At 34.1% G+C, this 22,555-nt stretch overlaps 1 protein-coding gene across 1 annotated transcript; it reads left to right on the top strand.

Annotated features, from left to right (window-relative positions):
- Positions 1-213: 213 nt before the first annotated feature.
- Positions 214-4,097, top strand: LOC144852395 (uncharacterized). Its single transcript, XM_078710178.1, has 4 exons — positions 214-350; positions 2,062-2,519; positions 2,927-3,219; positions 3,453-4,097. Exons 1-4 carry the CDS (start codon positions 214-216, stop codon positions 4,095-4,097), a joined length of 1,533 nt encoding a protein of 510 aa, XP_078566304.1.
- The last annotated feature ends 18,458 nt before the right edge of the window (positions 4,098-22,555 follow it).

Raw genomic sequence — 22,555 nt, 5'->3', positions numbered from 1 at the left:
TCACTAATGGCTAAAGTAGACATTCTGCTTAGACCACTAAACATTCCACCTTGACAGATTAATTACCCATTACCGATATTGTTATTATAATATATAGTAAATGTAGAATAAAGAATAAACACTTCAGTGCTAGCTTTCAACTATAACAGAACTTGTCTCTCTCTCACTTATTTGTATTGTAAATCGGTACATTACACTACAGTGGCGACGAGAATGGCCCTTATTGGCAAAATTGAAGAATTTATTGAAGGAAGGGAAGATTGGTCACAGTTTGTTGAGCGTTTAGACTTTAGACTAGAGTCTGAGGAAGAAGAAGAACAACAGACAGAAGAAGAAGACTATATAAGGAAGTGCTTCCAGCATCTTTTATAGAAGACAATAACTACTATGTCCAGTAGTCATTAAGTTGATTAAGTTATGTCTTGATGTTTGATTTTAATTTTAAATGTAAATAGGTTGGGTAATCATCAGGAATAGTCCTGAACAGGGAGATGAGCGCCCCTGCCCACCGATGAGTTTCGGGATCCCTTTGACCCGGAGGGAGAGTACCCGTCAGGGTTACAGGTCCCAGGTTTTTAGTTGTTTTTAAAATTAATTAGTGTTCCATGACCTTCTCATCAAAATTAACGTCTCTCATAAAATTAAGAAAAGTTGTGCTATATCAACATAATGTCAATGACGGCGAAATGTCCCCAATATTGGGAATAGCTATGAAAACAAATAAGTAAGTAAGTAACTTGTATTTCAAGGCAAAAGAAATTACTACAGAGGAGAAGAAACAAGCAACACTGTTAACAGTTATTGGCCCATCATCTTATAAGCTTTTACGAAATTTGGTTACACCAGAAAAACCCAAGGATAAAACATTCGATGAGCTGGTAACAGCTATGAATGGGCATCACAGTCCATGTGCCTAGTGAAATTGTACAGCGATACAAATTCAACTCACGCTTTCGACGTGATAATGAAACAGTGCCTGAATTTATGACATCGCTGCGATCGATGGCAGAATTCTGTAACTTTGGAGCCTCGCTCAATACAATGTTACGAGATCATCTAGTTTTTGGCGTCCGTAATCACGGAATTTGGTCTTTTGGCAGAAAAAGCACTGACACTGGAAAAAGCTGTTGAAATTGCAACTAGCATCGAAACTGCAACAAGAAATGTAAGAGATCTGGCGCAGCCAACCTCTGCAGCTGCAGTTGAAAATGTAAACAAAATTGCTTACAAAAAGAAGTCAAAATTTACGGAATTGTTCAAAAAATGTCCAAAATTTCCACTTTTTAAACTTCAAGAATTATGCTATAATATTGCCATTTATGCACATATATTATGGTAACATCATCTTATAAAGCCATAGTAACTAGTTGTGTAAAAAAATAAAAAGGTCTAAATTTTGACATTTTTCGAAAAATTCACTGCGGGGGACCAAAGGAATTTTTTAGAAAAATTGCCAAATTTTCTTCTTTTTAAAATTCAATAAGTATGCTATAATATTGCAATTTATGCACATATATTGTGTTAACATCATCTTATGGAGACATAAAAACTAGTTAAGTCAAAAAATAAAAGGGTAAGTATTTGGCCATTTTTCGAAAATTTCACTGCTGGGGACCGAAGGAATTTTTCGAAAATTTGCAAATGTTCACTTTTTAATATCCAATAATTATGCTATTATATTGTCATTTATGTATATATATTGTGTTAACATCATCTTATAGAGCCATAGTAACTAGTTATGTAAACAAATAAAAGGGTCGAAATTTTGCCATTTTTCGAAAATTTCAATGCGGGGGAAAAAAGGAATTATTTCGAAAAATGGCAAAAATGTCCACTTTTTAAAATTCGATAATTATGCTATAATATTGCAATTTATGCACATATATTGTGTTAACATAATCTTATGAAGCCATAAAAACTAGTTATGTCAAATACAAATAAGAAGTCGAAACCATGTTTTCGCTGTGGAAAGAATAACCATTTGCCAGACAAATGTTATTTTAAGCAAACAACTTGCCATTATTGTAACAAGGTAGGACACATTCAATCTGTTTGTCTTAGCAAAAAGAAGGGGAAGCCCCAAACAGTTAACAATGTTGTGGCAGATAAACCAAGCAACATAGCTACAGAAATGTATGAAGAATTATTTGGAATAAAGACCACGTCTAGTCCTCCACCTATGAAAGTTAAGATACTGTTAGATGGTTTGGATACTGAAATGGAAATTGACACAGGAGCCTCGGTATCAATAATGTCGCAGACGAAATTTAGGCAATTATGGCCTGAAAGAAAACTTGAACCTTCGTCAGTTAAGCTACGTACGTACACTGGACAAATAATGGATGTTTTGGGTAAAATTAATGCTGAAGTTACATACCAGAGTACTACTACAATATTACCGTTAACGATTGTGCGAACAGATGGACCTACCCTAATTGGTCGAGACTGGCTTCAGTTTATAAAGTTGGACTGGCAACAAATCAAGGTAATAAACCAATTAGATTTAAGTTCACTGCTTGGTAAATACCAAGAAATATTTAAAGATGAACTAGGTACCCTTAAGGGTACTGAAGCAAAAATGTATGTTGATAAAGAGACAATGCCAAAATTTTGCAAAGCCAGAAATGTTCCGTATGCTTTGCGACAGAAAGTAGATGACTAACTTGATCGCTTACAACGAGAAGGCATTATTGAACCTATACAGTTTTCAGACTGGGCTGCACCAATAGTTCCGGTACTTAAGGCAGATAAATCTACCATTAGGATCTGTGGTGACTACAAAATTACTGTAAATAAAGCAGCCAAAGTTGATCAGTATCCTTTGCCCCGAAGAAAAATTTACTAAATTGGACATATGTCACAAGCGTACCAACAATTACTCTTGGATAAAGATTCTCGAAAATATGTTGTAATCAACACTCAAAAGGGACTTTACAATATACACGGTTGCCGTTTGGAGTCTCTTCAGCACCAGCGATTTTCCAGCATGTCATGGAAGGACTATTACAAGGAGTTAAAGGTGTTACAGTATACCTGGACGATATATTAATTACAGGAAAGAATGACTTTGAGCATTTCGAAACTCTTGAAACCGTCCTAAAGCGACTGGCAGATGCTGGACTTCGTCTAAAAAAGAGTAAGTGTGTTTTTATGGTTAAATCTGTTGGTTATTTGGGACACCTGATCGACAAAGAGGGATTGCATCCCACAAACGCCAAAGTGAGAGCAATTAAAGATGCTCCAGCGTCTCAAAACTTGACAGAACTGAGAGCTTATTTGGGATTATTATCTTATTATGAAGTTTTTACCAAACTTATCCACACACTTAATTGCTCTGTTATATGCCTTACTTCGTAAGGATAAAGCTTTGAACTGGACAAATTTAGAACAATCTACTTTTGATAAATCAAAGGAATTGCTACTTTCCTCTTGCACATTATGATCCAAAAAAGGAAATAATATTATCGTGTGATGCATCTCAATATGGAATTGGGGCTGTGTTAGCACATCGACAAAGTGACGGTACAGGAAGACCAATCGCATTTGCATCTAGAACACTTGCAGAAGCGGAAAAAAAGTATTCGCAAATTGAGAAAGAAGGTTTGGCATGCGTTTTCGGGGTAACGCGATTTCAGTCTTACATTTATGGTAGACATTTCACATTGGTAACAGACCATAAGCCATTGCTGGGTCTTATTAATGAGGACAGACTTGTGCCCAGCCAAGCATCAGCTAGAATCCAACGTTGGGCACTGAAATTAGGTACATACAAATATACATTAAGATTCAAACTGAAAGTCCCAAAGTCCCATGCCAATGCGGATGCCTTAAGCAGATTACCATTGCCAGGAAAACCAGAATCAATTCCACAACCTGCCGAAACTGTTCTATTGATGGAGCCAATGAACCAATCTCCAGTTTCCACAGCAGATATTAAAGGTTGGACGGTTAAAGATCCAACACTTTCTCGAGTTCTTTACTACATTGAAAAGGGTTGGCCCAATACTAATCCAAAAATTGAAAACTTGCAACCATATTGGATGGATCTGACAAAGAGAACTCTCTACACAAGATGGATGTATTTTGTGGGAAAATAGAATTGTTGTTCCACAGCCTGGTAGAAAACAGTTGCTACAAGCACTACATGACGGTCATACTGGAATTGTCAGAATGAAAAGTTTTGCTCGGGATTCGTTATGGTGGCCTAATATGGACAAAGACATATCAAAGCAGTGCGATACATGCCAATCCAATCAAACTTTACCACCTAAAGCACCATTGCACCCATGGAATTGGCCAAATAGACCATGGTCACGATTAAATATCGACTGTGCTGGACCATTTATTGGAAAAATGTTTTTAATACGATGCATACTCAAAATGGCTTGAGGTAATTCCGGTAAATTCCTCAACGACAAATACCACAGTGGATAAGCTCAGGCTTATATTTGCATCGCATGGATTGCCAGATAAAATAGTATCCGACAATGGAACATGTTTCACCAGTGATGAATTTCATACATTCGTAAAGCGAAATGGAATAAGACATTCTTTAACAGCCCCATATCACCCATCATCGAATGGTCTTGCGGAACGTGCTGTACGCACATTTAAAGAAACAATGAAACGTACGAAAGATGGATATATCGAAACAAAAGTCGCAAGATTCTTATGTTGTAATTTGTATGTTCTTGTTATCAGTTTCTTGTTTTTAGGACCCAAGTGGAAATAAGTTTTTAACTTTTCTTGGCATTCCTTGTAATCAAGGCCTGTTTTTTCCGTGCAATTGTTTTTCTATTTTCTATGTATTATATTTTATTGTTTTTTAACCTTGATTACCAAATAAAGTTAAAAAAAAAAACAATTCAAGATTCCTATTTAAATATAGAAATACACCTCATAGCACAACTGGCAAAACACCAGCAGAATTACTGAATGGCCGAAAATTGAAAACGCATTTTGATCTTTTACACCCTTATCAAGCAGATCGTGTTATCACTCAACTTGAAAAACAGAAATTAGCCCATGATCGTCATGCAAAGAACGCACTTTTGCAGAAGGAGAGTAGGTGTATATAAAGAACTTTAGAGGACAAAATCTGAAATGGTTACCCGGAACAATAATATTAAAATCCGGTCGCATCTCATTCAAGACAAAACTAGAAGATGGACGAGTTTGTCGTCGTCATGCCGACCATATCAGGAAGCGTTATAGGCCTGTTCAAACTCAGGATAAACAGCTTACAAACAAAGATGATCCTCCACAATTACCTCCAATGCTCATTAATCCAAATCTGAACAGTGGAAACATCACAATCGACTGTCGAAGCACAGTCTATTACTGCTCAGCGAAGAGTATACCTTACTCGCGATAGAAAACCGCCGGAAAGATATGGACATTTTTAATAACTGAAATATAGAAACTTTTATGGACATTATTACTGGACAATTTAAAATGTTGATCTTATGTTTTACTTTATACAGTGCATTATACCATATACATTTAAAGTGTTATTAAACCATAACTTAGTACAGTGCTGCTTTGATTCAATTATAAATAAATAGCTTAGAATTGTTTATAATAGAAGGGAGGGAATGTAATGTATTGAACTTGATTAATATTACTTGCTACCAATTATTTATACTTCCTTCACCTGTTACCATATATATTATGTTAACCCACTTCTATATAACCCTGGCTACTTAATGGTCACTAATGGCTAAAGTAGACCCCTCTGCTGAGACCACTAAACATTCCACCTTGACAGATTAATTACCCATTACCGATATTGTTATTATATATAGTAGATGTAGAATAAAGAATAAACACTTCAGTGCTAGCTTTCAACTATAACAGAACTTGTCTCTCTCTCACTTATTTGTATTGTAAATCGGTACATTACAAAAAGTATTGTAGGTAAGTGTACTAGGTTGATGAAAATAATGCAACTAGCAAGTAAGGATACACAATGATTTACATTTACGTAACTTGGATAAATGCAAGTGGTCCGTAGATATATAGGATAAATACTATTAGTACTTACCCTAAATTAGGTATATGTATGTAAACCCTGTTCTTGTCTCTGACTGTTACCTTCTTTGTACAGTACCTACAGCGGACATTGGGTGGATACCATCATCATTTGATGGATTGGTCATAGTAGCGTAATGATCTTTCTTACACGCAGTATCAAAATGAGCGAATGTGACATCTATTGATAAGAAAGAGCAAAATACCTTTATTTGTAAATAAATAAGTATGTTGAAATATATTCATTTGGTAATTGTTTCACCAAAAATGTATTCCGATATTAAAGACATATTTTATGATAAAACAGTACTAAGGGACAACCTCAACATTACAGTGGTGATAACTTGGATACAATGGCAATTTTATGTTATCCAAATAAGCATTCAGCTTCATGTGTAAACAGTATGAGTATGCGTTTCCTGCAATAGAACTCAACTGGTTTGTCCAAGTAAGGACTAGGTTTGTCCAAGTAAGGACCAGATTATGTCATGCTTTTACATACCTTGCAATCTTGTGTTTCCAGCAATAGCTGGGTAATTATGTATACCATGAAATGGAAAAAATGGAGCACCATTATCACCAGACATGAAATTTGCCCTCACGTATCCAGCATTTCCATTGTCTGGACCACAAGGTGCACACTGTTTTGCACTTTGACCTGCATTCTCCGGTTGATTCTGAAATATTTACATGAAAATGTTAATGGGAAAATGTAATATTTTAATCAGAATTTATAAATTACGTGACTGATTACACAATGGAATGGCATTATCAGTACACGTTAAGAAAAAGAAGGTAGAAGAGTAAGAAAGTCCTTTGACAAATTTCCTTATGAAAGTCAAGTATGCATATATAATATCTATACATTGATTTTATTTGACAGAATGCAAAATATAGTTCCCCAAACTGACAAAATAATAACATTTGAAAAACAGAAATAAAATCTTTTAAAATGAATAATAAAAATGTTCATATTTATTGAAAATGTTTATATCTTTTTTTTGTGTCTTTTTTGGGTTTCCCACTTTTATTTCATCGTCATTAACATTGTTCCATTCATTATGATTTTTACATTTATACATTATCTAATCTAATTCATCATAATTGCTTAATTACAGTATTCAGTTTGTAACATGCTACAAATGTTTATATTCTTACTGAACCTACCTGTAACTCATCGCAATCAAAGAACAGGCTTGTACCAATTATAAACGATGACTACATTCTCACACATACTTATCAACAGCTTCATGACTAAGAGAAGATGGCCCAATGACAAATGGCATCACCCCAATGTTGTTGTCTAAAATCTAAAATGTAAGTTACTATATAAGGAAAAGAGAAGTATTTTGGTATTGCTTACCTGCTCCAACTGTGTGGTGAATTACATTATCCTCAATTGCATCCAGATAGCAGGACTGAAGCCATTATGAAATGTATATTCACGTACAAACGATGGACTTTCTACAGTAACTTCTCCAATATCCAAGAAAGCAACTGAATAATGTGGCTCATAATAATCTGAAACAAATAAATAAGTGTCACTATCGAATGAATAAGTGCCAGACAAAAACCTCAGGGAAAAAAAAGTTACAATTACAGAACTAACACTTTCCAATGTAAGAATGTTCCTTTATAGAAGTATTTTAACACAACCTGTGTTATTATAATGTATTATTCTGGTCCTCAAGCTTTACTGGAAACTGAGGAAATTCGGATTAGGCCCTCCACGGACCCTCGACAGCCAGCAGTGCAGCGCCTACCAGATCAGCACACCGGGAGACAATCCCCTACTTTTTTCAAACAGTGTACCACGTTCTTTAATGTGCACTGTTAAGTACACAGGACCAACGGCTTTACATCTCATCCGAAGAATAAGGCAATGAGAGTATTCCTGCCTAAGGAACCATGGTGGTCTATTTATAATTATTTTCTCTCAATCTAATAACAATCATTGCCATGATTCAATAAATTGTTTATTAATTAAAAATATAAAAATCATCACCATTAATGACCAGAAATAATGAGTGATAGAGCTGATAATGTTAGTTTTCCCAACGATTATATAATCTTAAGTTTCCAAAGAAGGAAAGAAGGCAAATAAAGAGAATGCTAGAAGTTTGGACTGGCAAACAGTTTAGTGTACACATAAACAGTAGTTACTGGCACTGTATACTTCAACACAAAGAATAATTATTCTAAATATTTATTTCTTAGGCTTAATACTTACAATAGTTGATTAGATCCACTGCTAGCACTCTTCTTCCTTAGATTCATTCGCATAGTCTGACATTTTAACTTAAGGTACCTTCTCTGTGGGTGCTCAAATGAAAACTGTCAATGGATGTCAAAGGTTGAAAAAGCAATGCGTTGCTCAATTTCTAAACAATGACCCTGTTGTACACACATTTGACTGGATATTTGTTTAATTAATGTACAGTATGTATATGCATGTATGAACATGCTCGCCTGCATCTTAAATTGAGAGGATCTGTGTGTGTAGCATCCAATAAGAATTTAGTGAAGTTCGAGAAGCTGGGAAGAGCAACCCTGTGTTGATCTGGGCCTCCGTGGATAAATTGAACTTATTATACCTATTCATGGTAACAGTAACGTTTGTTGCTCTTAGAGTGGATACGGTAGTCTACAATTGAAGATGCTTTTAAAATTGGGGTAGGGGGAAGTATTAATAGAAGGTAGTGGGTTAAATAGAGGGAGACCTGCATTGAAAATTTGAAATGGACTGTAGTCTTCAAAAAGAAGTTGCTCTTAGATTGGATACACTAGTCTACAATTGATGGTGATTTTAGAATTATAATGCAGTATTAAATAGAAGATGGATGGTTAATTAGAGAGAAAAACTGCATTGACAATTTGAAAATGACTTATAATTAATTAAAAAATCACCAACCTTGGAATCCAGATGTTCTGCAATATCCATTGTAAAATCTTCAATTAGATTAAACTGAACATCAAATTTCTCAACAACTTTTAGTGTTGATCTGCGATTGATATGTGGAAAACACCCTCAATGACAGAAAACTCTGTTGAGTTGATACCTTCTAGCGTGGATGAGTTGGAATAAACAATGCTGAATTTAAAGAAGTAACCACTTCCTGACAGATTAATGGCAAGATCAGTGAAGTTGGCCCAGCCATGGATTATATCTACAGTGTTGTTGCTGACGAGCTCTGCATCAGATACTCCTGGGCATTTTCCATGGATGTAAAAATCATTGAATAATTCCTTTTTTTTCGTAGAATATTTGTATCAAACCTATGGTGTATTACCACAGCTTGATAGCCTATATTGGAGTTTAGAAAGAATTGTGTTAAATCTACACTGGTATCCAATATAGAGATGCAAGGTTGAATCTCAAATAGCATCAGCCGTTGTAAACGTATACTCATTGTGCTTGAGAATTGATAGATGATTTCTACTCCTGGGTCACTAGATGCCTCTTCTTCAGCTTGCTTCTCAGAATACCTGTGAACCAATTAGTTATGTTGTTTTGTAATGATATAGGCATTATGGTTATGTTCGTTACAAGCCACACATGAGAATACAATTTAAGACTTTGGACAAGACGATACAAGCCAGTTCTTTACAACAGTAACTCTACAGAAAACTCTACTTCAACTCATTACTTCTTAAATGTGACTTACGTTTTATTGCCTGTACTTGGACCTCCTGTTGTATTTGTTGCTCTCACACCCCTTGTTGGGTCTTCGGCTGGGGGAGAAGGATCGGTCATTGCTAATAACCTCAACTTCAAGACTCTCGTACAAAGTACCGGTTTGTGCTGCATTAACAATTTCTGCTTGAAGGTTAACTAACTCATCATGTTCTAGGGTTGAATTGCCTATAAGGAAGAAATGTTAATTATTGTTTAGATATTAAAAGAATAGGCAATGAAATAAAATTCAACTCATTTCTAAACATATAAAACTGATTCATGCCATATGCAGTCTTCTGTACCAATGATACCTTAATGAAAAGAGCAGATTAGATAAAAGATTTTACTACCATTGATGTCTGTAACCATCATGTTTGAAATTCTATAATCCTATAATTCTAAGTCCACGTCTCGGATCTCTGTCCCACTCGTATGCAGAATCAGGAATAACATAACCAGGCCGTGATCCTACTAGAATTCCACCATCTTCGTCTCTGATCATTGCATTCTTAAATGCATCACAATCCATCTCCACGCACTCAGAAGGATTAAAGACCCCTTCCCTTCAATTTGTGACGTTTTGTAAAAATAATACATATATATTACTTTAAAAACATTAAACAAGGTCATTCCTTGTCTTAAATGTACGTTTTATGGTAAATTATGATAAAAAGTGAGAAACAATGCACTACCTATGTAGCTCGCGGCGAATGACCTCTCGTGGGCAGTCTTTAGGTCTAGCCTAGCTAGGCTGAGTTTTGTAGGCCTAGCCGGTAAACATCGGTAACGTACGAATATCGTATGCTAGTTATATACCTAGCCTGACGTTGTATAGTTGCTGCATTAATTGTCTTTCTATATTTGCCAGACTCCGTTGATACAAAATGGGGAAAACCTGGTACTTTCGGTGAAAATTTATGAGTCTTCCATTTGTTTTGGCCTCACGATCAATCAAAAAGTGGGTGAATTACAGAAGAAAAACAAAAATATCAATCCGCACGCAATGCATTTTGGGATTTATAGCGGGCCGCTAAAATTACTAGAATCAACTTATTTTTCACATTTTTAACCATTTAAAGACAAAAAAGTTACCATATAATATTTATTTTTACATTAATTGTAGTTTGTGACCTTAAATTAGATCTAAAAAACGTAGGGAAGGGGGTCTTTTTAACTTTACTGTAGTGTTAAGATTAAATGAAAAGTATTGTAGGTACAGAAAGTGTACTAGGTTGATGAAAATAATGCAATTAGCAAGTAAAGATACACAATGATTTACAATAACGTAACTTGGATAAATGCAAGCGGTCCGTAGATATATAGGATAAATACTATTAGTACTTACCCTAAATTAGGTATATGTATGTAAACCCTGTTCTTGTCTCTGACTGCTACCTTCTTTGTACCTATAAGCATTCAGCTTCATGTGTAAACAGTATGAGTATGCGTTTCCTGCAATAGAACTCAAACAATGGTAGTTGTTGGTTTGTCGAAGTAAGGACTAGGTTTGTCCAAGTAAGGACCAGATTATGTCATGCTTTTACATACCTTGCAATCTTGTGCTTCCAGCAATAGCTGGGTAATTATGTATACCATGAAATTGAAAAAATTGAGCACCATTACATGAAATTTGCCCACACGAATCCAGCATTTCCATTCTCTGGACGAGGTGCACGCTGTTTTGCACTTTGACCTGCATTCTCCGGTTGATTCTGAAATATTTACATGAAAATGTTAATGGAAAAATGTAATATTTTAATCAGAATTTATAAATTACGTAACTGATTACACAATGGAATGGCATTATCAGTACACGTTAAGAAAAAGGAGGTAGAAGAGTAAGAAAGTCCTTTGACAAATTTCCTTTCGAGTGAAAGTCAAGTATGCATATACTGTATAATAAATATACATTGATTTTATTTGACAGAATGCAAAATAGAGTTCCCCAAAATGAAAATATAATAAAAATTGAAATACAGAAAAAAAAAAAACATCTTTTAAAATGAATAATAAAAATGTTCATATTTATTGAAACTGTTTATATCTTTTTTTTTTTTTTTTTGGTTTCCCACTTTTATTTCATCGTCATTAACATTGTTTCATTCATTATGATTTTTACATATATACAGTATTCGGTTTGTAACATGCTATTTAATGTTAAATCTTACTGAACCTACCTGTAACTCATCGCAATCAAAGAACAGGCTTGTACCAATTATAAACGTCCATTCTCACACATACTTATCAACAGCTTCATGACTAAGAGAAGATGGCTCAATGACAAATGGCATCACCCCGATGTTGTTGTCAGCAAGAACAAGATCAGTCATTTGGAAAAAGACTCCATAATCCCAATTCTTCCAGATGAAGAAATTGGCAATCTGTGTGCAGTCTCTCTGACCATCCCTCGTCATGAACACCGTGCAAAGAAGTATGGCCTTCGTTGTTGCTCCATTGACTTTCAACGTCACAATCTCCCCACTGACATGGTACAGCACCATCTCAGAGCCTACCACAGTGTTGTCTTGTAGGATGACATCTCTGGAGCTCTCAATTTCAATACCTGCTGGCCACGATATATCCTCAGCATTGTAGCGGTCTTGATATGTACCAGGAAAGACAGAACAGCAGATTAATCTAAAATGTAAGTTACTATATAAGGGAAAGAGAAGTATTTTGGCATTGCTTACCTGCTCCAACTGTGTGGTGAATTACATTATCCTGAATTGTTAGTCCTGAAGTACCAAACATCCCGATAGCAGGACTGAAGCCATTATGAAATGTATACAACCGCTGGACCTTCTACAGTAACTTCTCCAATATCCAAGAAAGCAACCTAAGGGAACATTATACTTACCTGTTGATTAAGTTAATTAACAATTGGGATGAAATATTTTACAGTACTTTGTACTTAATTTATTATTAACATTAAAACATATTTTAGTGTAAATTAAAAATAATTTTATTTTATAGTTGTTTATTTATAATTTAATTTAGCATTTACTTAAACTATAGGCTTAATATAATTAAGTTAAGTTATCTTGCCCAGTGGGCTAGTCACAACAAAAACAAAAATCAAGCCCTGCTGAAATGGAAGCCTTATAATTCTTTTTTGCACTTTTTTTTATAAAAAGAAGAATTATCTGCAATTGCGCCATTGGCTGCAACAGTATTTTTAATTAATGATTTATGATTTTTTTCAAATAACTACTGCATATATCACAATATATCACTTTTTAACAATTAGCCAGTAAATCATGGTCTGGTGTTAACATTCTGAATTTTCCACTGATGCAGTGATGCCTGAATTTCACTACACTGCATAAAATATTAGTAAGCCTATTATAAGATTACCTTTTCCTTCAAATAGAATACAGTAAATGTCCATCTGGGTCTTGTCTTCTAATATGTGATGCTTCAAAACACATATCCAGTCGTCTTCTGTTGGTCATTTTGAGATTTTTTTCTTCTGAAGAAACAATAACAATTCTACTAATTTTTTAATTAATTATTAATTATTAGGTCGTACAGACAGTGACCAACAACTTTATGTCTTGTCTGAAGAATCACCCAAGAACACAGACAAGTCAGCACAGATCTCGAATTATAAAATATTGCTTATTGAATCGATCAAAAGATGTGTACGGCGTAACAGTTAGCGTTATTTAAATATTCCTTGTTTTTAACTATATAAATATTGACTTTTTGGAACTGAAGTTGATTTATAAAAAGCATATAGGCCTATTTACATCGTATTTGTTACATATAACCCTGAATAGTCTTTGGTTTGGTGTTTAATATAGGACATGCGAATAGATTGTACTGTATTTATTAGGTATTGGTATAAAATAGGCTAGGCCAATACTAGGATGATAGGTCCCAGCATGTAGGCTAGCCTGCTGGGCCTAAAAAAAATAAACCTTAAACCAAAATTACATTTCCTAGTTTTTAGAATGAAAGCTGTCAACAGAAAACCTAATTGAATATAGGGTCTTCGGCCTAGGCTAGCTTGATACTAGACTAACGATATAGCCTTTATAGTAATAATACTAGCCTAGCTAGGCCTATAGGCCTAGGCCTAACCCATTCCCATAAAAGAAAGAAGAAGAAAACAGATCTGTCATATAGGCCTAGCTAGCCTAACTAGGCCTAGAGCTATAATAGACTATAGGCCTAGTAGGCCTAGAGCTAATACTAGGCCTAGGCCTATTATTATGATAGGCCTAGGCCTAGGCCTATTCTATTGTTGCAACCACTTTACCTTAAAAAAAACAATTTGTATCCAAAGCTAATTTCATACGAAGACATCCTTCCACATGCCAATAAAAAAACTACTAGCTAGGGGCCTAGGCCTAGCTAAGTATAAAAAGTGTATTGCTATACAATACAATACAACGGATAGGCCAGCTAGGCCTAGGCCTAGGCTAGGCCGAAATCAAACTTCCCCGCAGGAGGTTCGTGCAGGCCCACACTTTTTGAGACTCGTCAACTTATTGTTTAAGAATGCAGATATTTTTTGCCCCGTCGATATAAAATATTTTCCCGTAGAAGTAATTATTAGTTTATTACTAATTCTTATGTTAAGGTAGTATAAGTATAGGATTTGGTAAATCATTTAATACAAATAAATATAAGTAGAACCACCAGAACTATTTCCGCTATACAGCCCTATTTAAAAATGGCCTGGTCTAAATTAACATTCTACCTACTAGGGAACGTAGGTTGGCCGAGGCACTCTGCTTGACTTTCTAGGCCCCCCACACTACAAGTCCTAGGCCTACCCGTTAGGCCAATTTCTCTCGCGTTGTGGTAATAAGGATACGCAGCTAAAGTGAATTTCCTCCGCTACACTGAACCACGAGCTAAGCCTACATATTTACCGATACTCGTCAATTTATTTTTTTATGGCATCAATGCTACACATTTTGCCCATTGATAATACATTTTCTCGTACTAAAAGTACTTATTAATTTAATTCATTATGTCTATACTTTATTTATTTAGATATTTAGTTTCCGTTTCTTGTTGAATAAACTGCAAATAAATAAAGCTATTGTATTTCTAAAGGTTCCTTTAGCAAAATGGAATCATCTTTCCTATAGTATATAAGAATACAAAAATATTTAGGATCTCGCTATTTATCTGGGCGATGTAGTCTGTGGGGTTAAAGAATACTCGAGCGGAAGAATACAACACATAATAACCATATCTATTACCAGTAAAACAGCGTCCTCTCTTATTATTTCGCGTAGGTTTCAAATAATAACGGGGAAAAAAAGTTAAGTAATATTTAATAGCATAAGTGTGTTCCACTCATAAAAGAGTATTTAATTCCAAAATTGTAATACAGTATATCGAAAAGTTAGATTTTTATTAGTGATAGAAATTTAGTATTATTTGGATAAAATAAAACTGTAAAAACATCATTCAAAAACCATCGTGGAAAAATACTTAACCAACTTCAATTTTGTTCAAATTTGGTACAATAATTCTATATGTATTTATTTATCTTTAGTATAAAAATTGGGTAATTTACTAGAATTTTAGATGATTTGGACATTTTTTATTTTTCAAAATATGATGCCTATGGTTCTACTATACATTTACAACATTTGTTTTTACTAAAAGTGCGCCTAAGTTATTTTAAAAAAAAAACTTGATACTAGTATTTTTCTTTTACATTATAACATTTGTGTAGTAAATTTTTCTTCTCATAAGCTATTATAGTGTAGGCCTACATTTATATTATAGTAGAACCGTTTAATTGGGGACAGCTCTTTTTACTATTTCGCCTTAACTGTTTTTTTAACATTCGCCATTTACATTGCAAATTATAAATGGTATTATTATTTTTTAGTGGATTTAGAATAGCTAGAACATGTGTGATAGTAGTTTTGACTACACTATATCAGGGAAGAGTGAGATTAAAGCAGTCGTGAATTAAAATTTCAATAAAATTTGTCAACAAATATAATTTTACTGTTTCGCCTTAACGTCTGTTTTTTTAACATTCGCCATTTAGGCCTAGGCCTACATCGCATTATAAATGGTATTATAATTTATACTGGATATGGAATAGCTAGAACAGTGTGTAGTTTAAACTATACTATATCAGGGGAATGAACGTGAATTAAAATGTCCATAACATTTGTCAACAAATATAATTTTGCGATTTCGCCTTAACGTCTGTTTTTTTTTTACATTCGCCATTTGCATTATAAATGGTATTATTTTTATAATGGATTTGGAATAGCTAGAACATGTGTGTAGATCTTTTCCAGATGGATTTCTTTCAAACTAAATGAGGGGATCTGCTAGGTTCCCGCCCGGAGAAATAGTTTTTCTTACAAGATTTGAATAATCAACAATATCAACATTCAACAGTGTGGCGTGTTGACCGCAATGAATAACAATACCATCTTCCCCACTACACCTGCACCAACTCATTTGCATAATAACGCACGGCATACCAACTGATCAATATTTGTATAGGAGTAGCAATCAATGGGTTGGTTGGATGGCTGCTGTTGTTCATCATGTAATTCATTGTATCAGTTGTTTTGATTTCTCATGATCAATTATTCACTTAATTCATTTCATTTATTCATGATCAAACACAGTAAAATGTAGTACATGGTTTGGAATAATGTTCGTTTGTTCAAAGTTAATAATTCACACAGAAATTGTGAAATTATTTATTACAATAATGCATATGTATTTAAATAAATAGAGAGAATACACTAGCCAGGCTAGGCATCGGCATCTTTACACATTTCTATTTATTTGTTCCTAATTTTCTGACATAACTTAGGTGTTCTTAAAATTGAGGGCGCCAAACATAAAATTTACGAGATCGGAAAGAGGCGGGAAGCCAAAAAAAATGATGGTGTGCTCCCTTGCCTCTAGCACGGTAAGGCTCTCTCACAGCCTTGGGGGTACCACACATCAGATGCTTTGATGTTATTGCCTCATAATGTGTGGTGGAAAGGGGGACGTTTAAGTCTGTGAACCCCAAACACAGAAGCTCGCATAGCTTTAACTCTTTTCCACCGACCGGCATGGGGTTTGAACCCACGATAATCGTGTTCCACGACGCTCTACCAACTGAGCTATCCGGCCCTCTGGTTAATAGCAAGGTTAAAACTAGATTCGTTTCCTCAAAAGTACGTCATGAATATGCAAATTTATGACGTAACGATTAGAATGACGTAATATGAAGCGCGTATAAGACTATACTATTGTCACCTTTTATTACTCGTGTACATTGTGGCATAACGGGTAGTGCTCTAGTAACTATCGTTTGGATTGTATTCTCTCAGCTCTACTGGCTGGGGTTCGAATCTCTACGGATTTCTTTTTTTTTTTAAATAAATATAAAATGCTTTTCTTTTATTTTGAAAGAGAGATATTTAGAGAGTCAGGTTAATTTAGAATAATATAATGTAAAAGATTAACAACATCAAAATTCAACAGTGTGGCGCGTTGACCGCCGCGAATGACTAACAATTGAATGTCAGAAAAAAAGGAATTATAGTTCTCTTCGTTACGTGTTTAGAAAAGAATTTATATCTCATCGTTGGTGGTATGTCGGCGTTGTACAGGTGTAGTGGGAAAGATGGTATTCCAACCGTTTAAAACCAAAATATCGGCTAAATATATTCTTTTTTGCGTTTCAACATAATTATATGTTAATGATTCCAATTACGATACAAACTTTTTTTTTATTTTGTAGGTAAATTGGCAGATATAACCCTTTTTGTCTTTCCCCTTAACGTTTTCATACCACAATCGCTGTGCTAAGGGGAATTTATTATTACCCTTAAGGCCATTTTACACTAAAAAGAGGGAAGTAAAATCAACCGATTGACCCCTATCTAAGTTTATTTTCTGTCAATCCTTAAGGCTACAATTTATATAAAACAAAATAATTAAATGGTTAAATTCTGTTTCACCAAATTTATAAATAATTCTAGGTCCTAGAGGCATGTCTTTTAATTTGTTGTCGGTGTCTTCTATTCTAGGCCTAGAAGGCCTAGCCTAGGTCTAAGTGATGCGGCCTTTGCCGCCTGGCTGGGCGTGAGGTGAGTTGGTACCAATTTTAAAAACTAGTTGCATAGGCCTAGTCAGCTAAGCTAAAAGGTTAGGCCTAGCCTATTATAGTCGCCGCATATAGTACTGTATATCGCTATTAATTAGGGCCAAAATTAAATAACTAGCCTAGGGGCCTAGCTAGGCCTATTTAGCTTATCTTTCTTAGGCTAGGCCCTAGCCTAAGCCTAGCTAGGTAGGCCTAGAATAGGCCTAGTAGATATTCGCCCAGGATTCGCGTATGGGTGTTAAACGGATGATCGGGCCCACTTTTGTATGCGCACCAAACAAAAGGAGGCCTCCAAATAGCCATAAATAAACACAGAACTAAATGGCCATTAAACTAGTTTAGTATCTAGTCAAGTATCAGCCGCGCAATGTTTTTATGAATATAGTAAATATTAATTAATTATTAAACAGCCGATAAATACTAATCAATGTGTCTTAATACAAAACAAATTTTACTAATCTAACATCTAGTTTTAATGATTAATTATAATAATTAATCGTATATTTCTTTTCTTATTTCTGCATATCATTATTATACATGATACCCCAAACAACAAGGCTCATCTCATAAACACAATATTTCTTGTTTTTTTAATTGTACTTCTTCATTTCTTATGCACTTGGAGTTTATAACTTGATACAGAAACCATAATCCTGTTATCGATAAAATGAATATTAATTATTAATATTGGTAATGGTAACTAATAATAAATAAACTAATTTCCAACATTTAAAAAACCACAATTTGCAGAATAAAACCAAAACGGAAACAAAACAACTTTATTTATAAAAATCACACATACTTATTGGCACATCTAAAATAAATTAAAAAAAAAAATGTACTGGCATAACTGACGGCCGCAATAACTGGTGGCTGAAATGATCCCAAAAGAGTTATGTTGTCTGGTACTCGTTGTGTTAACATTAATAATGTCTTTTTCCTTTTCATATAGGCCTAGTGTCTGATGTGTTGATGGAGTAAATGTTCTTGGGCAGCTGGTTGCAGTTTTTCTCATTTTCTATTTTTATATTGTTCTTAGTTGATGTCATATTCTAAATATGTAATTTGTATTGTCATGACGTTGAAAATATTTAAATAACAATTGTCCATGTGGTTTTTAACATCTTTAGATTCATCAGAGATTCATCTGATGTTCAAATCCAGTAAAAGTATTGGATTATTTTATTGATGATTTGTTCTACTGTACAATCATGTAAGAATTAGAAATCTGGCTACTCGCTCAAAGCTGCTACAGTAATGTACTGTGTTAGGAATACTATTAATTGAATCTAACATACACTGGATAGTTCCTAATTTCAGTCTGTTACAGTATTAAATTTAAGAATTTTATTAGGGAACATACTACACTAATTGTGCTTCATATTTTCATATTCATACCGGTAATTTTTTAAAAAACATTTGACGTTTTTAACATGTATGAAATCTATCTCCAGCAGGATCAATTACAGGACAATTGTTCTTGTCTTATATGTGATGATTTTTATATATAAATAAATGATCATAATGTAAAGAAAAATAAATTAGAAACATTGACATTCTAGCTGAAATACTTTGAAATATTTAATCACTGAATAACTTAATAAATTACACTTTAATATTGTAAACATTTCCAAATTGATCAGCTTGTATTATACCATGTACCGTCAATTCTAATAGTAACCCACACTCTAATAGTAACCCCCCTTCTAGTAGTAACCCAACTTATAAGTCAATCTATAGTAATAACCCACTACTACTACTAGTAACCCATGGGGGAGGTTATTATTAGAGTCACAAAAACTATTGAAAAAATGACATTAAGACTGGTCGTTTATTATGCAGCAATATTTTGAAAATAAGGAGATAATGCATGTTGATCTCGGGAGGACTGAGTGTTTTTGAGTTTATAAAATAAAGTTCAAAGAAATTTATTTATTCGTACTGTTTTATTATTTTTCTATGATTTGCTGACCGGAAAAGTTGGGGTGGGTTACTATTTTCAGGTGCCTTACTATTTACAGGTGCCTAATTTAAGATTAGTAATAATAACCCACTACTCCAATAGTAATCCCCCTTCCCCCCCCCCCACTTCTAATAGTAACCCACCCTAAAAAACAATCAAAAAATAATAACCCAGGGTTACAATTAGAAGATTTACGGAATCAATTAGTTTAAACTAATTAATACATGCTATAGACTATTGTAGCCCAAATATCAAATTACACTTTTAATATTGCAAACATTTCCAAATTGATCAACTTGTAGTATATAACCATGTATCAATTAGTTTAAACTAATTAATCCATGCTATAATCTATAGACTACTGTAGCCCAAATATCAAATTACACTATTATTTATAATAATAACAGCAACCGGGAATCCACAAAATGTTAGGATTCAGCCAAGTAGCCTTTTTTGCAATTAAAATCTCATTACACGGAATCTCTTCGATGTTATAGAACACACTTCTCGTAGGCGTGTTGAATATGCGTGTAATAGCGTGTTGTATAAACGCGCCCTTAGGTGCAACAGCCTGACAAATTGATATGGTAACACTATTAAAAACAAGTATATCAATCAGAACGTTAACATACGTTATGTTATATCTATTTTCAAACCTTTTAAAATCAAAAACTCATCAGCATCATTTTTTCATTCTTAACTTTCATCCTTATAATTATCCAATTTTGAATTGAGAATCCAGGATTTGATGTCAACAATTTCGCTACCTCTTTCTTGCCTGCAAAATGAGAAAAACAAAAATGCAATTATTCTATCATCTCTTACAGATGTATTTGTCCTAAATTTGTCCTATTTTGATGTCACATAACAGCTATCCACTTGGAATCGAGAAATTGAATATTTGCGACCAACAACCGGCCCATATTTTATAACTACTGTAGTACTGTACTTGTTCAAAAATAACACTATATTGATCTCTTTCCCTTTAATGTTCAACAATATTCCAATTAAAATGCTTAAATACAGAAGTATAGGCCTACAGGTACATATGACAACCTCAGACATCCATCCTATATTAGACTGTGTTCCAGCCCGTAAATTTTGGCACATATGGCGTTTTATACGTATAATATAATACTCAGATTTACGCACTGGGGAAATATGTGAAGAAATCGATTTGCATGCCCGCAAATATCCGATAAGAATGACGTAGGTTATCATACCATATGTGCCAAATTATTTATCTTTACTATTTACGGGCTGGAACCCAGTCTAATCATATATATGCACTGCTCTTTAACCAATTGAATGCTCTTTGGCATGTGAATAACGAACCTTTTTAAATATAAACTTACCTGTGAGATCGTCATGGTTGTATAGGTCATCTCCTATAGTAGTAAACAAAAACAATTTATAACATTAATATTTTATACATTTTCGTTCTTGATACATTGTACATTTGTGTTTTCAAATGTTTTGCTGCTAATATTGTAGTAGACTTACCTGATGTTGTGGCAATTTCTAGTTGTCCATAACTATCAGCATCATCTGCTGATAAACAACAATAAAATGTTAAGAATGTAATGTTTACGAAAATCTAATTTGTGTCTGATAAGTGCCATTTCCGGCATCTACAGTTGCACAACTCTTAAACATTTCTTATGACACAGGGACAGATTGGAATGGAAAATGGGACATGGATTAATTAATTTTAACACTAAAAAAGAACTTCATAGAAAGAGTCAATCTTAATTTCACCTCACCTCAGCACCAGCTGGTATAGATTTTTATTAGTAATGTTTTATAAGCTTACCTGTGATGTTTTCTTCTTCTTTAAAAGTTTCATCTGCTGATCAATAATAAAAGAAAAGTTAACAATTTAATATATTCCTAATATCTATCTGTACATTAAGTACTTTGATTGCACTGATTGCATTGAAGAACTTAAGATCTACCATAACATTTTTTTCCATGTTTAAAACAACAAATATATGGTCTTGATTTTATGGCACTCTGGAATTGTCTCTTCTATTAGCAAAAGAAGTATTCTCATTTTACATACTTTGTTTATAAACTATATTAAAGCTTACCTGTAAAAGTATTCATTTCTACTTCTAGGCTTCTGGGTTATCTCCTATAGAAAAACACAATAAAATAAGTTTTTCTTATTCTTCTTACCTGTACAAGTGTTGCCACTTGTTAATTTGACAAAATTTGCTGATTTTTCAATTACCTACTGGCAGAACAGGTAAGTAAAAGATATGTACTGTGTGGGTAATAAGCTGTACGGACTATATAAAGGGCAGGAAATATTTTGAGATAATCTAGGTTTTGGCGAGATTCTGGTTTTTAAGGTGTTTATGCTTTGTGAGAGTGAAGTTTACATTGTACCAGCAACAATGCCTATTTTTTTAAAAAAAAGATGTGCCGTGTTTAAATCGTTTTCACCCGCAACTACAGCAATTGCATTATAATTCTTCAAGGTTGATATGTCCTTGGCTATTGGCTTGTCTTTAATTTGAGGCGATTTATACAGCCGATGAAATCAAATTTGAAAGTAGTCTGTAATTGGATTTTTATGGGAGTGTCGACTTGTAGCTACTTTTGGCTAGTCTTCAACATAAGTTGCTCTTAGAGTGGATACAATAGTCTACAATTGAAGATGCTTTTAAAATTGGGGTAGGGGAAGTATTAATAGAAGGTAGTGGGTTAAATAGAGGGAGACCTGCATTGAATATTTGAAATGGACTGTAGTCTTCAAAAAGAAGTTGCTCTTAGATTGGATACA

Source organism: Antedon bifida, chromosome 9, assembly GCF_963402885.1.
Source record: "Antedon bifida chromosome 9, ecAntBifi1.1, whole genome shotgun sequence".
In the NCBI taxonomy this organism is placed as follows: domain Eukaryota; kingdom Metazoa; phylum Echinodermata; class Crinoidea; order Comatulida; family Antedonidae; genus Antedon; species Antedon bifida.
Note: the sequence above shows the minus strand (reverse complement) of the source record. Positions and strands in the feature narration are given on the sequence as shown.